Genomic DNA, 20,330 nt, shown 5'->3' on the forward strand with positions numbered 1-20,330 from the left:
AAGTCATGGAAAATGGAGACTTGTTAGTAATCAAGAAAAGTGTTATAAATTGCCCCCTTAATTAATTTTCAGAGAGCATTGCATTAATAATAGAAAGGAATTTATTGAGTAAGCAACAGCAAGCAAAACAGCGCTGGGCGGCCACGGAGTCTCGGCTCCGCCAACAGCGCGCACCTCACCCCCGCCAGCATCCCTTTTTATATCTTGGTGATTTCAGGATTACGCAGCACGTCCGGGTATGTTCTGCGACTGCGTGCACTGTTGCTAGGGGGTCGTCTCTGTCCCTCTGGTGGTCGTGAAGATGAAGGCCGTAGTCTTCCTCGGCGTTGTGGTTCAACTTCTTTCTTTAGTTGGTCATGTTGGCCCAGCGTGAGACAGGAAGGCAGGATGTTGATACACTAGTTTAACAACTTTCAGGAGATGGTTACATGAGCTTTGCAGCAGGGTCTTTGAACAAAAGAGGCAACTGAGATGCAGAAGGAGAGAAGGGGAGGGGGTTCTCTTTTTTGTTACATTAAGCAAAAGAATTTTCATAGTGTCTAGCCAAGCATTATACAGCTCCTTACTTCAGCAGGGAGCCTTCGCAACTCCCGCTCCTCAAGCGGAACTCCTTGTTTTTACAAAAGACAATGAACAAACATTTATCGTGTATTACAATCCCTCCTTTTTCTTTTAGTTACTCATTTTGTTCATTGAAGCTCTGCAATGCCTGGCTACTAAGAACTAATGTTTCCTCGATTCCTTCGCTGGTACTTATTGGCTCGTATTTGGCATGTATGAGCATTAAATTTGCCGCTTCTAAACATCCCTTTACAATCGCAATCAATTTATTAAAAATACATGGTCCAAAAGTTAGTGCTATTATTAATAACAACAAAGGTCCTGTTATTGTTGATAATAAAGTAGTAAGCTAAGGTGAATAATTAAACCAAGATTCATACCAGCTCCGTCGGGCTTCATTCTCCTGTTTCCTTTTTTTTTTTTTTCCAACCCTTCCCTGGGTCTTGCCATTGTATTTCTTACCACTCCAGTGTGATCAGTATACATATAGCACTCCTCTTTCAGGGCTGCACACAGCCCATCCTGTTGTAAAAAATACCAAATCTAATCCCCTACGATTTTGTAACACTACCTCTGAAAACGGCCTGATAGATTTTCCAGGGCCGAGATGAATTGTTCAATTTGGGTCAGGTCCTCGTCCACAGCAATGCGTAAGGAAGTAAATTCTTGATTTTGTTTAACCAATGAGGCTACCCTGGTCCCCACTCTAGCTCCTCCCAGGATTATTAGGGTGGCCAAAGTTAGAGCCGTGAACCGTTCCTGTCTTTCCAGATGATGCCTTGCCACTGTGTGCTGGGTATACATACAATCCTCAGGGTGGTATAGAATCCTTGGTATAATTATCACCTGTATACAAAAATCACGAGACGCATTAAAGAGTTTTAGTGATAGACAAGGAGTTACGCCCACTCACGAACAAACCCACCTAGCGTTGTTGGCTGGGATTAACCATTCAGCTGATTGTTTTCCATTCTCCATGATATTACATAGGTGACACTTCCCACTAGGAACCATGCCCACACACCTCCCACCTCCAGTGACTTGTGTTAGTGTTACCCTTATGTCTTTTCCCCAACTGCATTGTAGAGGGTTGTTCTCGTTTGTGTGGGAGGGCTCCCCAGGATTCCCGATAGCATCATAATATGAAGGCCTTATACTAAAGCATAATCAACAGTGTTTTGTTACATTTGGGTTTGTTTTGTTTAATAATTGGTAGCTGGCATTCACGACACCCCCATATGTTATTCTCAGCTATGTTATCATTCTCGGCTTTACCTGAGCTCGTAGGGCTGCCGAGGGTTGGCACTGTAGTATTTTCTGCAGGCTGGATTCCCTGGACACTTTCTGACAATACCTCATTTGGTCCTACTGCCTGGGGCCTATCAGCATCCTCCTTTTTATTAGTACGAGTCCTCCCCTATCTGTTCTGTGTTTGTAAAATCTGACACCTCACATTTTTCCTAGTACCCAGCTAGTATCGTCCAAGTTTGTTATATATATAGAACCTTGCAAACTTTTTATTTCCATGGAAGGTTCCTGTATACCCTATACCATGCCCTCGCCACCTGTAACGGGGATCTGCTTGTTGGTTACAACCTTGCGGCCCATATCCCACTTGTAAAATTTTATCCCAACCAGCCCTGAGTGTCCAGTCTGTAGCAACGGTTTCACACCCCTGGTATGCACAGTAATACACGTTCGGGTAAATACAGTACCCCTTTCCTGGGTTAGAACTTGGGCAGAAATAAAATCCTGATCAGTTAAAGCATGGCTGCACTGACACCAGGTCACATAATGTGATGCAGAAACTGGGAGCACCTGCTGTCGTTGTTTGCTGGATGATGAATTAATTCTCCCATCTGACCAAGCTCCACTTAAAAGGCTGATGGGGATGCGCAGACCCATAGCTGACCAAAACGATGATACTGACTCCCATGTATCATAGGAGGTGGTCGGAGCCCATCTAAATTGTCGGCCCCTCAGTCCCCCACTGTTTTCACTTCTCCGCCTCACTTGTCAGTTCGGTTGCAGCGAACTACAAGGTATCGGTTCTTCTTGGCAGCAGCAGTGTTCTTCAGGGGAACCTACTAGGGAGCCTTTGAAACAGGGCCTCCTCCCCTTCCCACGATACACAGATAATATAAAATACTTATCGAGTCCGTCTTAGTGTCAGCTTCAAGTCGTCAGGGCCTGGAGCTGCCTCCCATTTACCTTCCCAGATTGGGCCTTTCACACGGTTGGCATGCGTCCATCCTTTCTCCGCAGTTCGAACAGCCGTTTCTGTGGTAAGCAAAACAACATAGGGGCCTTCCCCATAGTGGTGTTAAAGAAGTCTCTTTCCAAGTCTTAATTAGAATTGAGGGTGATCAAGTGGCAATTCCAAGTCATAGGGCATACCATATAGTATTTCAAAAGGAGAAATTCCTACCTCAGTTCTGGGCTGTGTCCATATGTTTAACAGTGCAAGAGGTAAGCATTTTACCCAAGAAGCCTTAGTTTCCAGCACAAGTTTTGTTAGTTGTTTCTTAATTTCACCATTCATTCACTCTTCCTTTCCAGAAGAGGAGGGGTGCCAGGGTCTGTGAAAATCCCACTCAATCTCTAAGGCCTGCTTTGATCCTTGCAGTAAAGCTTTACACCCATTCAGTCATGTGGTCAATTAGGACAAACAAGTAACTCAGTAAAGTCTACCTGTATACTTTGGAAAGGTCAAAGCCCTGGCTCCCGTCCCCCTCTAGATAGGTTACAGAAGACCTTTTTATTTACCCTTTGACATATAGTAGTACATCCTCTGCATGTGTGCTTCCCTAAAGTATATACTCCTACACAGACATGCTTTCTTAGAACAACATCACACATTGCTTGCACCTCCCAATGACTCTTCTGATGTAAAACAGTTAATATTTGCCTCATTATCACTTTATTCAGCATATCTCTCCCATCAGGGAGTATCGATTTTCCTTAAAATGATCCACATATTTGTAACATTAATACCTCCTTGGGAGGTTGTAATTGCTCCAAAATCTTTTTTAGAATTTACCCAAATAGATAGGTGGCCCTGTAAACTTCTGAGGTAAAACTGTCCACCTATATTGTTGCTTCCGCCCCCATTTCAGGGTCTTTCCAGTCAGAGGTGAATATACATGTATGTTTGCTCTCAGGGCCAGAGAGCACTCCATTAATAACACTGTTATTCCAGTCTAACAATTTACTAGTTGAATGCCCAATTTAATCATCAAATCCCTTCCCAACAAGTTAGTCTCTGCCTTGGATACATACAATAATTGCCCAGTGATCATTTTATCCCCTAGTCTCAGCTTGGTATCCCCCAAAAGTGGCACTGTTATCCCAGTCCCTTCTACCCCCATCACATTTAGGGTTTCATTAGTTAATTTAATCCCTGATACTTTACAAGTCAGTAATCACTTAGCTGCCCCAGTATATTGGGTTTGATGGCAAGGTATGGGGGGGGTGTGACGGGTGTGGGGATGGGAAACTGCAGTGGCAGCCCCCGTGAAAAAAAAAACAAAAACAAAAAACAGAAACCTCCCCATGGTAGATAAGGGACAATTTCATCTGGCCCTAAAGGGGCCCACTGCTGCCCAGAGCCAATCCAAACAAACAAACAAACAAACAAACAAAAACCTGCTGCTCAACAGCAGTTTGGAGAGCAAGAAACCCCCCCTGCAGACACCAAAGTCAGTGCAGAAGGAGGGGGAGGAGGCGCTCCAGGCGCTGGAGCCGAAGCCCCCCTGCGGCCGCTGGAGAGGCCCCTGGTGGAGCAGGCTGTTCCCCCCTCCCCGATGCTTGGGAAACTGAACAAACACCACAGCAAATATGCAAATATACCAAAACTTCTAGACTGTTACTTAGATAATGCCTACATCACCTTTCCCTGCTCATTCAACTTCGAATACCTTTAACACTTTCAACAAACCTTTGAACACTTCCTTTATCTTTCTCTAGCCTTTACTTTTCTAATGCCGACATCAAAGGCTCAGTCAGGGGCCAACTTAATTCCGTACCTTTTCCCTCCAAGATGCTGAAACAACATCAATATACAACATTTCATCCTGTTTTCCTTCTTTCCACAAAAACAACGTTAACTGTAATATGGTGTTATAATTAGTAGTTCCATTTAGGAGCCACTCCGCTCCATCCTCTAGTTTATAAAGTGGCCACCACTGATTACAATATTTGATAAGGGTTCTTTTACTCTCTGTACCCTCTCATCCCACTATATCCCTCCAATGTGTTAGTATACATCCTAGGGGGCTTTTCCTCGGGATTTCTTTGCTTTGAACTTTTCCTATTGTAATCTACAGTGGTTAATATTCCACCGTTTTCCTAGAAGCTCTTTACTAGTCAATCCCAATCCCTCCAAAATCCACAATATATAGATACACAAGTAAAATCAGACCACTGTAAATTAACTGCCTGTAGACAATTACACTGGGAACATTTAAACCTGATGAGCCGATAATATGCCTGGGAAAATTTTGTTCCCTTAAACATACACCTCAATGGCAGTTCTTATATTTACATATTTACATATTAACACAGGTATAAAAGAACACTTTAACAAAAATGCCCGGGCTTTTATATATACGATATGCAATGTACAGTTATTATTCCAGTTAGAATTATTCCTCAGCAGCTGGAAACATTGTGCCAGTTGCCATTAAAGCTCGCTTACCCTCCTCCTGTCTTTCTTAAAATCTCGGACGTCCCCAGAGTTAATGGGGACGGCCACATATTCCTAGTCACTGGTCCCTGAACGCTAGAGTCAGAGTCGCTATCAGTCTCCCTGGGGTTGCGGATTAGGAAGCCCGGGAGTCAGAGGGGCTGCAGATGGTGGTGGTGAAATATAGGGAGGCAGTGGGGCTGGGATCTCTAATTTTCGGTTTTTCTTGTGCCTCCCATTCCCTCCTTTTTCTTTTAGAAGATATAAATTGGCTCGAGTTTCTGAGCTGATCCACAAATGTGCATATTCACTTTCTTCCAAACTAAAAGGTTCCTTTGAGTTTACATAAATATTTAGGGCCTGGCAAACCCAATCTTCAAAGGACCCAAATACGGGCCAGTAAAGGTGGTCTCCTCGAATCTGTTTACCACCCCAAACTTCAACACAATAATGTATCATTTTTACTTTATTGCTTCCCCGCCTAAAAGGGGAATCCTGCCAATTTTTAATCATTAATCCCAGGGTAACCTAACATCAGACGTTACCCTGCCCATGGGACCAGAAGGCTTACTCTTCTGTCCCATCTTCTGGAGGGCCTTCACACACACACACACAAATCGCTTCCCCCTTTTCGTGGCCCAGTCCCTCGCGGGATGTGGGAACTGCACTACCGAGGGGTCCGCACTCGCTTCGTCCGCAATTGGACGTCTCACAACGCTACGCTCCAGGATACCCAACCCCAACCGAACGGATCACCGGCCTATACTTACTCACTCCTGAGTCTTCGTTCGGTCTTCGTGCACAAAGATTACTAGGGGTTGCCGGCTTTATTTGCTTGCTGCCGAATTTAGGGTTCGTCGGTGAAGGATTTGAATGAAAGTAGTCCTAGCGAAGGCCGCTGAAATCAGCGGGGCGCCCCCTCCGAAGGTCTTTCAATCAGATTGCCTTCATCCGAGTCACGGCACCAAATTTGTTATAAGTTGCCCCCTTAATTAATTTTCGGAGAGCATTGCATTAATAATAGAAAGGAAGTTATTGAGTAAGCAACAGCAAGCAAAACAGCGCTGGGCGGCAACGGAGTCTCGGCTCCGCCAACGGCGCGCACCTCACCCCCGCCAGCATCCCTTTTTATATCTTGGTGATTTCAGGATTACGCAGCACGTCCGGGTATGTTCTGCGACTGCGTGCACTGTTGCTAGGGGGTCGTCTCTGTCCCTCTGGTGGTCGTGAAGATGAAGGCCGTAGTCTTCCTCGGCGTTGTGGTTCAACTTCTTTCTTTATTTGGTCATGTTGGCCCAGCGTGAGACAGGAAGGCAAGATGTTGATACACTAGTTTAACAACTTATCAGGAGATGGTTACATGAACTTTGCAGCAGTGTTTTTTGAACAAAAGAGGCAACTGAGATGCAGAAGGAGAGAAGGGGAGAGGGTTCTTTTTTTTGTTACATTAAGCAAAGGAATTTTCATAGTGTCTAGCTAAGCATTATACAGCTCCTTACTTCAGCAGGGAGTTTTCACCACTCCTGTTCCTCAAACAGAACTCCTTGTTTTTACAAAAGACAATGAACAAACATTTATTGTGTATTACAGTTAGGAAGAACTTCTTTACCAAAAGGGTTGTTAGGCACTGGAACGGGCTGCCCAGGGAGGTGGTGGAGTCACCATCCCTGGAAGTCTTCAAAAGACGTTTAGATGTAGAGCTTAGGGATATGGTTTAGTGGGGACTGTTAGCGTTAGGTCAGAGGTTGGACTCGATGATCTTGAGGTCTCTTCCAACCTAGAAATTGTGTGTGTGATTTCTGTGTGCATGGAATTCTTTGGCCAGTTGGGGTCGGCCATCCTGAATCTGTCCCCTTGCAGCTGTTGCTGTGTGCCAATTCTGATCGCTAGTAGGACAGTGAGACACCGAAAGGTCCTTGGCTTGTTGTAAGTACTGCTCTGCAGCAATTGAAACATCGGGGTGGTATCAGCACTCTTCTAAACATCCTTTTACACATCCTAAGCCAAAACATAGCAACCTACCCGCTACTAGGAGAACTAACTGTCCTAACTGAAACCAGGACATGTATCTTTTCCACTTGGGTGCTATTGCTCATAAATTTGAGAATTCAACATGAGCAAGCTAGGAAATGTGGGTACATACAGAACCGCATGTATATGGTACACAACAGACTTGGGATCTGGATCCTCCGTGAGGCCTACAGGCTTCTCTTTGTATACCATGGAGCACTGGCTTGTAAACATGGTGAAATTTCCCATCCTTGATGGGTCTAATACAAAAAGTCTCTTCTCCCTTCTCTCCCCTGTCCTCTTTCTTAATGTAGGCAGTTGAGAAAGCCGAAATTGGAACAAAAAAAAGAATATAACACAGGCAAGTGGCTGTAACTCCCCGGGATACCGATTTATGCTGGTTACTGAAGAGGATGGCACTTGGTCACTCCATCGCTTTCATTTGGCCCCAAAGCCTTCTGTAGTCAGCTGAATTCACTCATCAGTGACTTTTCTGTGAAGAGAGGTAGGTGCAAATAGGAGATTTTATGAATTCCTTGGGGAGGGAGCAGTGTGAATTGCAGCTTCGTAGGCACAAAGCAAACTGTTCTAATTGTGCAAAGTAAATTGATACTTGGTAAGTTTAAACTTAGTTTTATAGGTGGCAACCACAAAACTAAACCTTAGCTGTGATCCTACCACCACAGTGGTGTAGCTCTTCCCTTCCCCTTGTCCTCTTGGCTCTTTTAATGACAGTGCAAGCAACAAACCTGTGCCAAAGGGTGCTGTACGGTAAACAATGGGCAGGCTTTTTTCTAAAAAGCACGAGTTTGAGTTATCTGGTGTTTGGGTGTTTCTCTTGAAACGATTCTTACCTCCTTGAGCTGTCAGATCATAATGCAGGAAATGAAAGTGCTGCATGCATAAACAGAGTAATAAAACATACACCTCTTAGGAAGAGGCTTGCAATGTAATAGTGTTTTTTTTGAGCACTGTTAGATACAGTTTGACATGAATGGAGTGAAAACACCTTAGAGAAAGGTGTTGATTGTTCTCACTTTTCCAAGACAGAAATAACTGGAGTAAATTTCCCTCCTGCATGGAACAAAAGTTGTGTGTTTGTTTTTGTCTGGCTAGCTTTCAGTCTCTTTAAAATTTCTCTACAGGTCACAGTTTTTAAGTAGACAGTTTAAACGTGCAGAGCGATAAATAAGTGTAATGCAGCGGTTGTGTCAACAACTTCTGATCTGAAATTTAAAGAAAAATCAATCCACTTCAGGGTGCCTTTTTTGTTTGTTTACATTTTACAAGAGCAATGGTGAAATAAGGAGAATCCCATCGTGACTGTTTCAAAATACTTTTTCCGCGTTTCAGTCACCAGAACATTGAGGAGTAGAGCTGGTGCAAAAACTATGAGACGAGTCCATGGAGAAAACAGGGACTTGGAGCTGCGCCGCAGCTGTAGAGTCCAACGCAGTCGGTACTCTACTACTAACTCGTCCATTCTATTTGACAAACTTATAACAAAGTAAGTCATCTTTTCTTGCAGACCTCTTAAAATGATCTTTCTTAGCAAGCCTTTGCACTATGGCATGATGTTGGCCTTGACTTGCTCTTTTTTTTGACAGCAAAGAGGTATGGCTGCTCCTGGCATTGAGAGTTCAATTTGTTGAGTTTTCCCCATTTGGCAGTTTTCTTAGCATCAGAAGTGCCGTCATTTTTAATGAACTTTTTGTTCCATACTCACAAAAGTGAATGTAATGCTTGGTTAAGAAACTGAGGACGGTTTGATACAGTCAAAGCAAAGTAGTCCTAGCGATTCTGCATTTCTGTCCATGGTTTATTTCTGTTTCTGAAGCCAAAATTGTTTTCTGCTTCAGAATTTGCTTTCCTTTCATTTCATCATTTTCTACAACACGAAACTTAGATTCCCGTGTAGAGAAGAACAAACAGCCTTTCCTTGGTTAACAAAAAATGACTTAATGCTACTGTGCAGAGCAACTTAAGTAGGATTAAAAGTTGACATAATTTTTTTATATCATCTTACTAGGATGTCAGAATTCTTATTTTCCTCCTGCATTTAAATATATATATTTTTTAAATGTGCTCAGTAAGAGGGGAAAATAAACCTGAAAACAGCGTATGTTTGCAAATCCTCAAAAGCTTGTTCTTAAATCTCTATCAAAACTAAAGATTTGACCTAATTTTTTGGTAATGTCTAAAATCTTGGCTAAGTGTCAATGACTTTTGTTTTGTGCATACTACATTAAAATCTCTTATTGATTGTGTGTGCTGTTTTATTTTTTTCATACATGCCTAACTTTGCTCTTACATGTCAACTTTGTATCTTAGTACTGCGGAAGTTGTGCTACAAAAAATGGATGAAATGGAGCAGATGCGTAGATACCAAAGATGTTGGGAAGATGTTGAGGTACAAATGACAGAGCAAATACTCCGTCAGTTTGCCATTTTTGTAGAGTATTTCACGTAGGGAAGTAACTTAGTTGTAATTTTAATTGAACTGAAATAACCTCCTTCCAAAGAATAGTGTGGTCTAAACTACCATTTGGTCTTGCTCTCTGGTTATATCTTCATGTCTTACTGATAGGGTTGTGCTCCAGATATCTTTTAAGAGTGGAGGAAGCATCTTCTGCAGAAGATGTGGGATAACGGGGAGATGCTGAAATGCATGTCTTCCACTCCAGTTTCTGAATTGCCTTCTGCTTTTTGAATGGACGCTGTTTACAAACGGCTGTTTCGGACTTGGGTTTTTACTCCAAATGTTACTAAAAGCTCTGCCTGGGGGACTGAATATGCAAAAAGACTGCTGCTTTCCATCAGCTTGGAAGTTTAAGCTGTTTAGCTTTTTCTCCTTAACTCCTAAATCATATTTCTCGTCATGCTCAGGAACGCACTTACTTGGAAAGCTTAACAAAAGGCAGTGCATAGCTTCCTGTGTTGGTCACTCACTCGAATTTTGATTCCTGTTAACGTTTTTTTTCCTGAGAGCTCACAAAGAATCTCCAGTATCATGTAGCTTTAATCATCTGTTACAGGCAAATGGAGCTGTTTTCTTTAATTGACCTAACTTGCATTTTAGAATTCTTCCTTGGTTGCAAACTGCTCCCAGAGTTTTCAGGAACTTGAAGCCTTTCAAATTTCCAGCTGAATGAACTGATGGCTACTTTATGTATATTTGTTTGTGTGCTGGCCTTGCCTGAGAGCTTAAATAAACCCCTGTCTCTAGAGGAACCCCTGTTAAAGTTGTATGCAGCAATCATACTTCCTCTGTCTTAGTTTTGCTCTATTAAATTCAACTATTTTATTAAATTACTGTTCTTTTGAAGGATAGGCACATCATTTTAAAACTTCCCGATAACCTACTTTCATAGCTTCTAGTTTAGCTCTGAATTCCCTTTTTTTTTCTCTCAAATCACAGAATGGTTGAGGTTAGAAGGGGCCTCTGGAGGTCACCTGGTCCAACCCTCCCCTGCTCAAGCAGGGACACCTAGAGCTGGTTGCCCAGGGCTGTGAAATTAATCCAGAATTGTCCACAGTACTTTTTATTAGCATCTCTCACACGCCTGTATGATTTCTTTTGGTATGTCTGCTAGAAAGGTAGTTCTTTTTCCTTGGTTCTGTCACGCTGTAGGTTATTAACCTCTGATTAACTAATGCACTCAGTTGTGTATCTGGGCAAGTATTTAACCACTGCATGTACCGAGCCCTGGTTTAGAGCAGAAACTCTTGTTGCTGATTGTGGGTGCATGCAATCATATTCCCATTCTCTCCTCTTGTGCAATAATTTATTTTTTGTGTGTATACGGGGTGCCTCGATAATGTTACTGTGTAAGCATCAACAGACAGACGTGTCTGTCAGTGGATGTACGTGTATGCACGTCTGTTTTTCTGCACGTTTGTGACCGATCTTTCTTGCTGCTTGGAATTAGGAGAACCTTGATATCTTCACCTGAGTGAAGTCAGACTTTGAAAGAACTGGACCTGGCAGTCCAGATGAGATTGGTGAGTTCTGGTTTTAAGTTTTCTTTACTCTGTTCTAACCAAAAGCCTTAAACAATTGAAAGAAGCTAATCTACTGGGTATTTGTCTTCTGTAAAAATTCTGTGTTGCTATTGACTTCACAAGCCTTAGTATGAGCTCTGGGGCTGTACTGTAGTGAGCTGAAAGGTGAAAAAAAAAAAAAACACCAAAAACAACAGTGCTTTTCCAAACTGCTTACAAGATAAAAGGCAACAGATGGTTGTAGACAGGTGGGAATGGAAAGAAATGGACAGCGTTACTATTACTCAGCATGCGAAACGGTGATACCGCTACAGCAGGAGCGTGACAGTTTTCATGGTTTTGAGCAGCACAGCAAGAATTTTCAGGAAGCAAGGTAGATAGGCTGCCAGATGTTTATGAAAAGCTCCTCCCAAGCGTGAAGCTCAGCAGGAGGGAGGATAGCGTTGTGCGTTTCTGCGTTTAGGAGGCAGTCACCGTAAGCTGCTGTCAGGGCCTGTAATTAGGAGCTGTCATCTGGGTACTCAGTGACTTGTGGAATGAGGTTAAGCCACGAAAGGCCATATTAACTTGGAAGTGATGGGAAAACTTACAGTTTTTAAGAAGAATGTTAGTTGTGATTAAGGCAGTAAATTAGATCATCCTTGTAGGAGCTTTCTAAACAGATCAGAACAGGGCAAGACTGTACTTAAGGACCGAAAAGGGTGTTGCAGTAGATGAGCTGACAAGTTAGATTATGTGAGAGAGCTCACCTGCACACCTGCAAAGGAGCTCAGAGAGACAGTGACAGGAGGCTGAGCCCCAGAAAATACTTTGCTCCTCCCTTCAGAGGCCCAGAGGAGCAGAGAGATGCACAGTGGCAGGTGGGAACCCGAGGGAAGTTCTTCGGAGGAAGAATGGCTGGGCCATGGACTAGTAAGGGAGAAGCAGAGTTGACTTCTTTGGAGGTTTAGTTAGGAAAACATTAGCTCAAAGTCTGAATAAGAGTAGCTTGAATACAAGGCGGGGGCCAGTCTAGAGGGAGAAGCTTGGTTAAAGTGTGTGGGTTTCAGGGAGCTGTGCAGTAGAGAGTAGAGACTTGTAGAGAGGAGTTTTAAATAGCACGTTGAATGGGAAATGAGCCCGGGGCAATTAATTGATGATCAAAATGCAAACTACAATTTTAAATCAGGAAAGAGCTAGAATATACTTTTATAATGAAAAATACGCCAGAAAAGAGTGAGGAAAGTGTCAGTGTTGTTACAAAGGAAGTTACTGGAACAAAGGAAAGGGTTAGTGGAGCAATAAAGCAGAGAAATTCGTGCTTTTGTGATAGAAGTGTTGGAACACCAAGGACTGGAGATGGTAGTGATCACAAACTCATTTACTGATCACTCAGTTTTCCGTGTGCTGTCTGTATACCCCATGGCACCTACCTTGCATTCAGAAAGCAATGCAACCTTTGGGGTTAAAAAATAAAAACCAAAGAGGGCGGTGCTTTCCAAGAAAAAAAGATAAGTCCTTTTGGCAAACAGGTAGGTGAACGGAGTATGTATGTTCCTTCCTCGGTGTCCTGCTGTTAACGTGAGAGGATATTCACCAGAACCCAGTAGATAATTGCACTCTGGTTTTTGTGTTTTTTACCATCTTTCATGAAACAACTTCAGGTTACTTGACAGAAGCTAATGGCCTAAGCTTATGTGCATTTGGCATTGTTTTCTCATTGGTGAGCTTCAAGCCTGTGTCTGGCCCATTATTGCTCACAGAATTTGTGGCAGAGCTAGACTTGGACTTAGATTACTGTGCTTAGTCTTAGCACTACAGATTATTAAAACCCTTTCCATTAAACACTTTCTCAAACTAAGAAGTGACTTTCTGAAATAGCTGTTTTCAGAAGATCTGCATCTTAGCTAAGCAATATGACAGAATTTTGCCTGTTGTTAAACACTGAGGCTGACGACAAGTCCATCAGCAGTTTCAGAGAGGACAGACAATGTCTAGATGCATGCTCATCTGCTAGGATTTGTGATTTCTGAAACGTGACTTGCATAAATTCATCTTAAGGTTTTGCAGGATCCACTGTGTCATTAAAATAATGATAATAATAAAACTTACAGGCATCTGTGTAATGCATTTTGGATTTCATATAATTTGCAAAAGTACTTAACGATTCGGTGTCATTTTGTGGTACAGTACAAACATCAAGAGGAAGTGAGAACAAAGAAAATGACGGTGAAGATGTTCCAAGGCGTTACAACCTTCGACGGAGGAAACCTGTTGACCGCTACCAAGCTCCTATGGAAAGTAGGTTGAACGCACAGTTTCTCTTAAAACCTTATTTCTTGCACATAAGTGAGATAATTTTTTTCAATGCAAATACATGTGTTTGCGCACACAGTTCTGTTTCAGTTCTGTACCTTCATTCTGCACATGAACTTCGCTGTTTTTATCAGACACATGTGTCCTGTGCCCATTGTATTTCTTTGCTGTTTGGCCTACTTAGTGCTATGTATCCTTGATATAACAGTAATTAATCACACTTAATAGTCTTGCTCTTGTGATTTTCAGTTCACCTTTAAAAAGGGCGTAGTTTTCCACTTGTACCATGCACTGATGAAAAGCAAAAATGGTTAAAAATTCTTCTGGAATTAGGGATGAGTGAAACACGTGGCATTTTCTTTATCTTTTGATATCCTCCTCTCTTAAATGTATCTGTATCATTATTCTAAATTCTTTCCTTTCAGTAAGACAAAGAGATCGAGAGAGGACTAACTCGGGCCAGCCCTGTTCTGTCAGACAGAAAGAGTCACTTGAAAATGCTGGGTCACAAAAATATAGAAGACGTGCCAGGTTGGTGTATGGCTAGTGATAGCTCTTACTTATCCGTAGAGCTGTCAGTCTCCTTACTGCATAATGCTTCAAAGGGTTTTCAGTTTAGTGGTAATTACAGAGTAAGTTTATGATCGGTACTTTGGTAGTCTGAGGATAGAGAGGAAAGAAATATTTGGAGGGCAGGAGGTGGATACTTTTAAGTTGGTTTCTTTTTTAAATCCAATATTTGTGGGTCGCTGATAAGATGATTATGGAGGTAGTGTCTGAGTTTCTGTAACTGAAATTCTTTGGTTCTGGAACTGAAGCCAGAATCCCCCCTTAAAAATCTTAGTCACACTATTTAATCTTGAAGGATACAAATTATTTTCTTAAAACCGAAAATAATTTTATTCGATTTAGAGGGAGAGGCTTTATGGAAGTTTTGTTGGATTAAAAAAAAAAAAAAAGTTATCACTCAAATACTGACTCTAGTTTCTGTTTGGAATCAACTAATGTTTCTATATGAAGTTAACCTTAAACAATAAAAGATCTAAATGAAATCATAAATTGCCTTAGTAATGATAAAGGCTTTTTGGATTCTGTAAGCAGTTAGTGCGTAGAGAATGCTGTTGATTGCCAGATATTTTGTTGAGCATTCTTGAAAGCAGACAGTTGTCACGAGGAAAATCATGTCATGGCCTTTGAAATCAGATTCCTAAGGAGTACAATGGACTGGAAAATAGATCTCAGAGTAAATTTTGAGATAGAATTCCCTTAATTTTTGGTGTTACTTAGTATCTGCTCTATTTTCTTTTTAACTTTCTGGTTTATATGCTTGCTTGCAGACAGAGACATGCAGATGACATCAGTGATTCTACACCCTCTTGCTCATCTCCCTTGCTTAGCACATGTGATACGGAGGAGAGTGGTGAGAGCAGTGAGGACAGCGAGAGCACATCTCCAAGAAGGTTGCTGTCATTAGAGAACAGGGGAGGGATGAATCTCCTTCAAATGAATATTTAGCCATGTTTAAGTTTATCTAAATTTAACTGTGTGAGTTTATGTCAATTAGTTAGGTCTTCTATATATTAATTAATGTTTTCTACATTTGCTTGGCATTCTTATGAAAAACAAAAATCTTCGAGTTGCATCTTAAAGAAAAAGAAGCCCTATAACTTCTCCTTAATTCAAATCAGGACTTTTCGAGTGAAACTTCAGAAACAGGACCTAAAGAGAGTTCAGAGGGATCAAAAGAAAGTTGGAGGAAGTCAGGGAGATGCAATGCAAATAGATAGTGCGGTAAGTCTTAAACTAATCATCGTGTCAGCGAGTGTTTCCAGGGATTATGAAAGATCTCAGTGTGCCATCTACAACTACCTTTGTTGATGGTTTTCTCTAAAGCAACTTCAAAAGTTGCCCAGAATGTTTCCGTTGTGCTGAGATAATTTCTGATGAAACCTTGATCTAGGTTGCTGCTTTCTTTAACATACAAACTCTGTTGTGTTGAATTTCTCTTTAGATTGGATTTGAGAACGTGGGTGGTCTTTCCGAACACATCCCAGCTTTGAAAGAGATGGTGATTTTTCCCCTCCTGTATCCAGAAGTTTTTCAGCGGTTCAATATTCAGTCCCCCAGGTAACTCATTAAAGTGATAAATCGTAAGTCAGCTGTTTTCAGGAGAAAGTTCAATTCAGGCATCAATATGCTTCCATGCTTCAACATTTTGGCAGCGGTGAACGTTTGTTTTAGTAGTAGCAAAAAGTGGTTTCTTAAAAATGGATAGAATCCAGAATATTTGTAGGTTAAAAATATAAGCAACGTCTTAAAATTTTAAGTTTTACCGTCTGGTGTCTTTAAAAAGTTGGGTTAGTTGGGTTGGAGTGGTTTTGTTCTCAGTTTTATGTACAAGTCAGCTTGATTAGTTTGTAAGCAAGAAGGGATCATCTAGTGGAAGTCAATTGTAATATGTTGCCTGGAAGCCCAATTGTTTTTCCTGCCTACTTTTGTTTTCTTTTTTTTTTCCCTCTGAGTGCTAAGGCATCTCTTTTCCTTCCGGCTTTAGGCTTCCTCACGTGCCATCAGCAATAGATGGTCTGAGACACCAAACCCAGTAACTTAATGCTTTTGAGAGGAGCATTAAATGCTTTACTATCAGATTCTGCATATTGTGAAAGCAAGAATATGCAGTTTATCACTGAAGAATGAAGTGGTGATTCACCATTCAGCCCATTCTCAGATTCTGTGCTGAAGTTTGCCTGTTTGGCTCCGGTTTGCTGTGATCAAACTGTTTGTCAGCAGTTTTGGAAGTGTCCTTCTGGGACAGTATGCTCTCTTTTGAAGGTTTTATACACTTGAGTTACCCCCTTATTCATTTCTTTGGGTGAAAAAAATGAATTTTCTTGTGAAACGTTGTAAAAATGCAGAACTTCTATCTGTTCTGACTCTACCCACACTTCAGCTATTACTGCTGTCTTGTACATGATGTGTTTTGGTTAGGAAAGACGCTTGTTCTAGAGATGATGGTTGTAGGAGGTACTCATCATGATGTTTTTTTTCCTATCTGGATCGTTTTTTATTGCAGAGGCTGTCTATTTTATGGCCCCCCAGGAACAGGGAAAACACTAGTTGCTCGTGCACTTGCCAGTGAATATAGCCGAAGTGACAGAAAAATAACATTTTTTATGAGAAGTGCTTCGGACTGCATGAGAAAATACGTGGGGGAATCAAAACGCCAACTTCGTGTGTTATTTGAACAGGTAAGGTTGAAATGCACAGTGTGTTCTGTCAGAGTTGAAACCATTATTTTCTGTGGTCAACGTTTTTAAGTAGAACTTGCTTTTTTTGTATTTTGTTATTTTTTTTTTCCCACTGAAACGGAAATGCCAGTGTTTCTGCTGTGAATGTCAGCTGTAGGAGCTACTGGAACGATTTGCTTCCTGTCACCCGGATACAGTGGGTTGACACAGACTGCTGTCTTCTGTTAGTCATGCCAGATACTCCAGTAGCTCTATCAGTAGAGGTCCCAGAGGCTGAAGTGAAAAATCTAGTTTAGATGACATTCCAACCATGATGTTTTTGTGTATTTTTCCTTTAGATAATGGTGTTTTACTCTGTGTTTTTGTGCTAGGCCTATCAGATGCGACCTTCAATTATTTTCTTTGACGAGATAGATGGTCTCGCTCCTGTGCGCTCTAGTAAACAAGACCACATTCATAGGTATTACAGTTTTGCACCTACATAAAATCTGCTTGATCTTTGGGGAATGAAAAAAAAAAAAAAGGATGATGACCTGTTTAATTTACTGTGAACACGTTAATTTATCCTGAAAACTTGTAACTCAATGCCAAAACAGGTGCTTCTAAACAATAGTTGAAACCAATTTACTAAGCCTGATATCAGCATGTGGTCTGTGTTAACTTACCTATTGTTTATGTCTTAAAATGAGTCTTGTCCTTAAAGCTTGTCCTTTTTGACTACTCATGGAAGAAAGTCATGTGGAATGTGACAAAATTTACTGAACCAGTAAGTAAAAATTATATTTTTCTATTAGTTCCATTGTTTCAACTCTTCTGACGCTTCTGGACGGCATAGTTAACAGAGGGGAGATCGTGGTAATCGGAGCTACCAACAGACTGGATTCTATAGATCCTGCTTTACGAAGACCAGGACGCTTTGACAGAGAGTTCCTCTTCAACTTGCCAAATAAAGAGGTGAGAACTGAAATTCAACGTTAGTGCTACCATGGCAAAGTCCAACTTTATAGGAAAAAAAAACTGACAACTTGAACAAGAGAGTGATATGTGGAGACACTGCGTTGTTCCATGGAGGGCAAATCTGGTACTGAATATATATGGTCAAGATGATACCACCAAGTAGTTAGTTCTGTAATCAAACCTTTCATTCCCAAAGTTGTACCTGTTTGCTTAATTATTTAGTCCACTTGGGCGCTTTCATCATGAAGTTGTGTTTTTGGTCTCAGTCCTTCACTTATGAATGAATAGGGGACATGTGTGCATTTGATTGTGCCCCGGATCAGTGGTAGTAGTTTGAGTCATAATTATTTTCTTCTTTATAGTAATTGTAGCAATTTGAAACATTGTGCCAGAAGTGCTTTCTGTGAATTTACTGCCTGAAAAGCAAATGTGATGAAGTAATGAGACTGTCACAATGAAAGCTTGTTAAATTTTAGAGAAGTTTTTTGGACAACAAAGAAATGTTTCTGGATAAATTTTTCATTGCAGTATTTTCCTCTGGGTCTTTAGGTCTCGTAGTTTGGAAACTTGTTATTGAAGCTATAAATGCCTTTTCTTTCACTGTAGGTTCCTAGAAAAAAGTCCAGTGTAACAAATAAGAAATATTCAATTTCCTGGTTGACAATGCAGAGTGTATATTAAATAACTGTAAAATACTTGAAAGTTGAGCAAGTAAGAAAAGCGTATTAGTAGATGAGGGGTTTTGAGGGAGGACTGTTTTGGTTTTTTTGTTTGTTTGTTTCTTGTTGGTATTTTTAAGTAAAACTTGAGACAAGCTAAAATGCAATGATTTTGCTTCCAGGCTAGAAAAGAAATTTTCAAGATTCATACTCGTGACTGGACCCCTAAGCCACCGGACATGTTGCTTGATGAACTAGCTGAGAAATGCATTGGTAAGACTGAAACCAAAATGGATTCTTGCTTGTGACCAAGTTGTAAAGAACCTTAGCTTGTACCAGGCAGTACCCAAGCTCTTGTGCCTTGCTGCACAACTAGTCAACGAGGCAGCTGGCACGCCTTCATAGCAATCAGAGTTAGATGCTTTCATCTATTTACTCTTTGTTGTCGTTCCTCTTGTTGTCTGAGAACATTAAATGGTTCTGGGGCATCTGCCTCAAGAGTATAGTTTTTGATGAGGAGTCTGCTTCAGCTGCATAAGCGCAGGATATCAGGCAGTGAGCAACATGAAACTTCCCTGCAGAGCGGTAGCACTTTGAATTCCCTGTTAACCTGTTTGGTTTTGACATGACAAATTCTTTAAATGTTGCATGTTGTAAACCTGGGCCTTGACTGATGTAACGTTTGATTTTTGTTTGTTAGGATACTGTGGTGCAGATATCAAATCCCTATGTACTGAAGCTGCTCTGTGCTCTCTGCGCCGATGCTATCCTCAGATTTATGCAAGTAGGGAGAAATTGCAACTAGACGTTAATTCTATTAAAATAAAAGCAAAGGACTTTTTCATGGCTCCGAAGAAGGTTGTTCCGGCATCAAACAGGATCGAGGCTTCACCCGTACAAGCACTATCACCCATTTTCAAGCCACTTTTTAAAAGATCAGTAGCGAATATTTTACAAGTTGTGCAGAAGATCTTCCCGCAGGCACAGCTAGTGCTAAAGGAGGACCGACAGCAAGGTATAACCACAGCATCCACTTCTTTATAATTCTGCTAAAGATTGTTCGTAAGCTCCTTTATTCTAAGGGAGAGAAAAAAATCACCAAGAGTAGCGTACCTTATACGTACACATCAGTGGGACTTGGTACAGCTTTGTAGGGCCTTGTGCCATCTGCTTAGATCTGTGGTGGGATGAACTCTAGGAAATAGCTTTCAGTGTGTGCTCTCAAATGAAGAAAGGGTTTTGGCACTGATTTAGAAGCTGTATTAATGTAAGAGAAAGAGACAAAGGCTATTCAGGGAAGTTAACAAACCTCTTTTGCCTTTCAGACCATTTAAATCCTATTTTACAAGATGGTATGTTCAACAGTGATGACGATGCATCCTTGGTTTCCGGAGATGAATTCAAAGATGGAATGCCTGACGGACCGGAGAAAAAACTCCTCTGTTTCAGCAGGTAAAGAAAGATAGATCCCTGTTATGTTTAAATTCTCAGGTCTGATGAGTCTTTGTAAACAGTTCCAGCTGTTAAAAGTGTGAGGGGTGGTAGACGAAGGGGTAACATCAAGTTAGTGTGTAGAAGGGGTGCTTGGTATTCACAAGAAGAGAGGGTGAAGGGACTAAAGTTGTAATGAAGTTGCTCTGAATGACCCAATTGAAAAGCCCAGGCTTCTCTTCCTAAGCCAAAGTGATCCGTAGACTACCAGAACACGTTGACTTAATCCATGGCATTCTTTGAAAGACTCAAGACCACATAAATGTCCTGTCTGTCCTTTTAGCTAAAAGTACCCCAACTTTAGGGGTTTGTGTTGCCACCTTTTGCCCTTCTGTTTTCCAGGATTGTTAAACCAGTAGTGAATTTTGTAGTAGAAAGAACACTGAGAAATGGCTTGTTAAAACACCTTGAGAAAAATTTGAA

At 41.3% G+C, this 20,330-nt stretch overlaps 2 protein-coding genes and 1 long non-coding RNA gene across 3 annotated transcripts in view; 2 read left to right on the forward strand and 1 right to left on the reverse strand.

Annotated features, from left to right (window-relative positions):
- The window catches only part of LOC140000122 (protein YIF1B-like), a 159,383-nt gene that overhangs the window by 57,524 nt on the left and 81,529 nt on the right, over nucleotides 1-20,330 (reverse strand). The window lies entirely within an intron of this gene.
- On the forward strand, nucleotides 5,341-13,663 carry LOC140000291 (uncharacterized). The gene is made up of 5 exons (XR_011805462.1): nucleotides 5,341-7,760; nucleotides 8,609-8,762; nucleotides 9,587-9,665; nucleotides 11,185-11,257; nucleotides 13,427-13,663. It is a non-coding gene; the product is annotated as an uncharacterized lncRNA (long non-coding RNA).
- On the forward strand, nucleotides 16,810-20,155 carry LOC140000290 (ATPase family AAA domain-containing protein 2-like). The gene is made up of 4 exons (XM_072030134.1): nucleotides 16,810-17,754; nucleotides 18,599-18,689; nucleotides 19,117-19,431; nucleotides 19,742-20,155. The coding sequence occupies exons 2-4, from the start codon at nucleotides 18,656-18,658 to the stop codon at nucleotides 19,870-19,872; spliced, it is 480 nt and encodes a 159-aa protein (XP_071886235.1). The 5' UTR covers nucleotides 16,810-17,754; nucleotides 18,599-18,655; the 3' UTR covers nucleotides 19,873-20,155.

The sequence above is a fragment of the Anas platyrhynchos genome, chromosome 33 (assembly GCF_047663525.1).
Source record: "Anas platyrhynchos isolate ZD024472 breed Pekin duck chromosome 33, IASCAAS_PekinDuck_T2T, whole genome shotgun sequence".
Classification (NCBI taxonomy): Eukaryota; Metazoa; Chordata; class Aves; order Anseriformes; family Anatidae; genus Anas; species Anas platyrhynchos.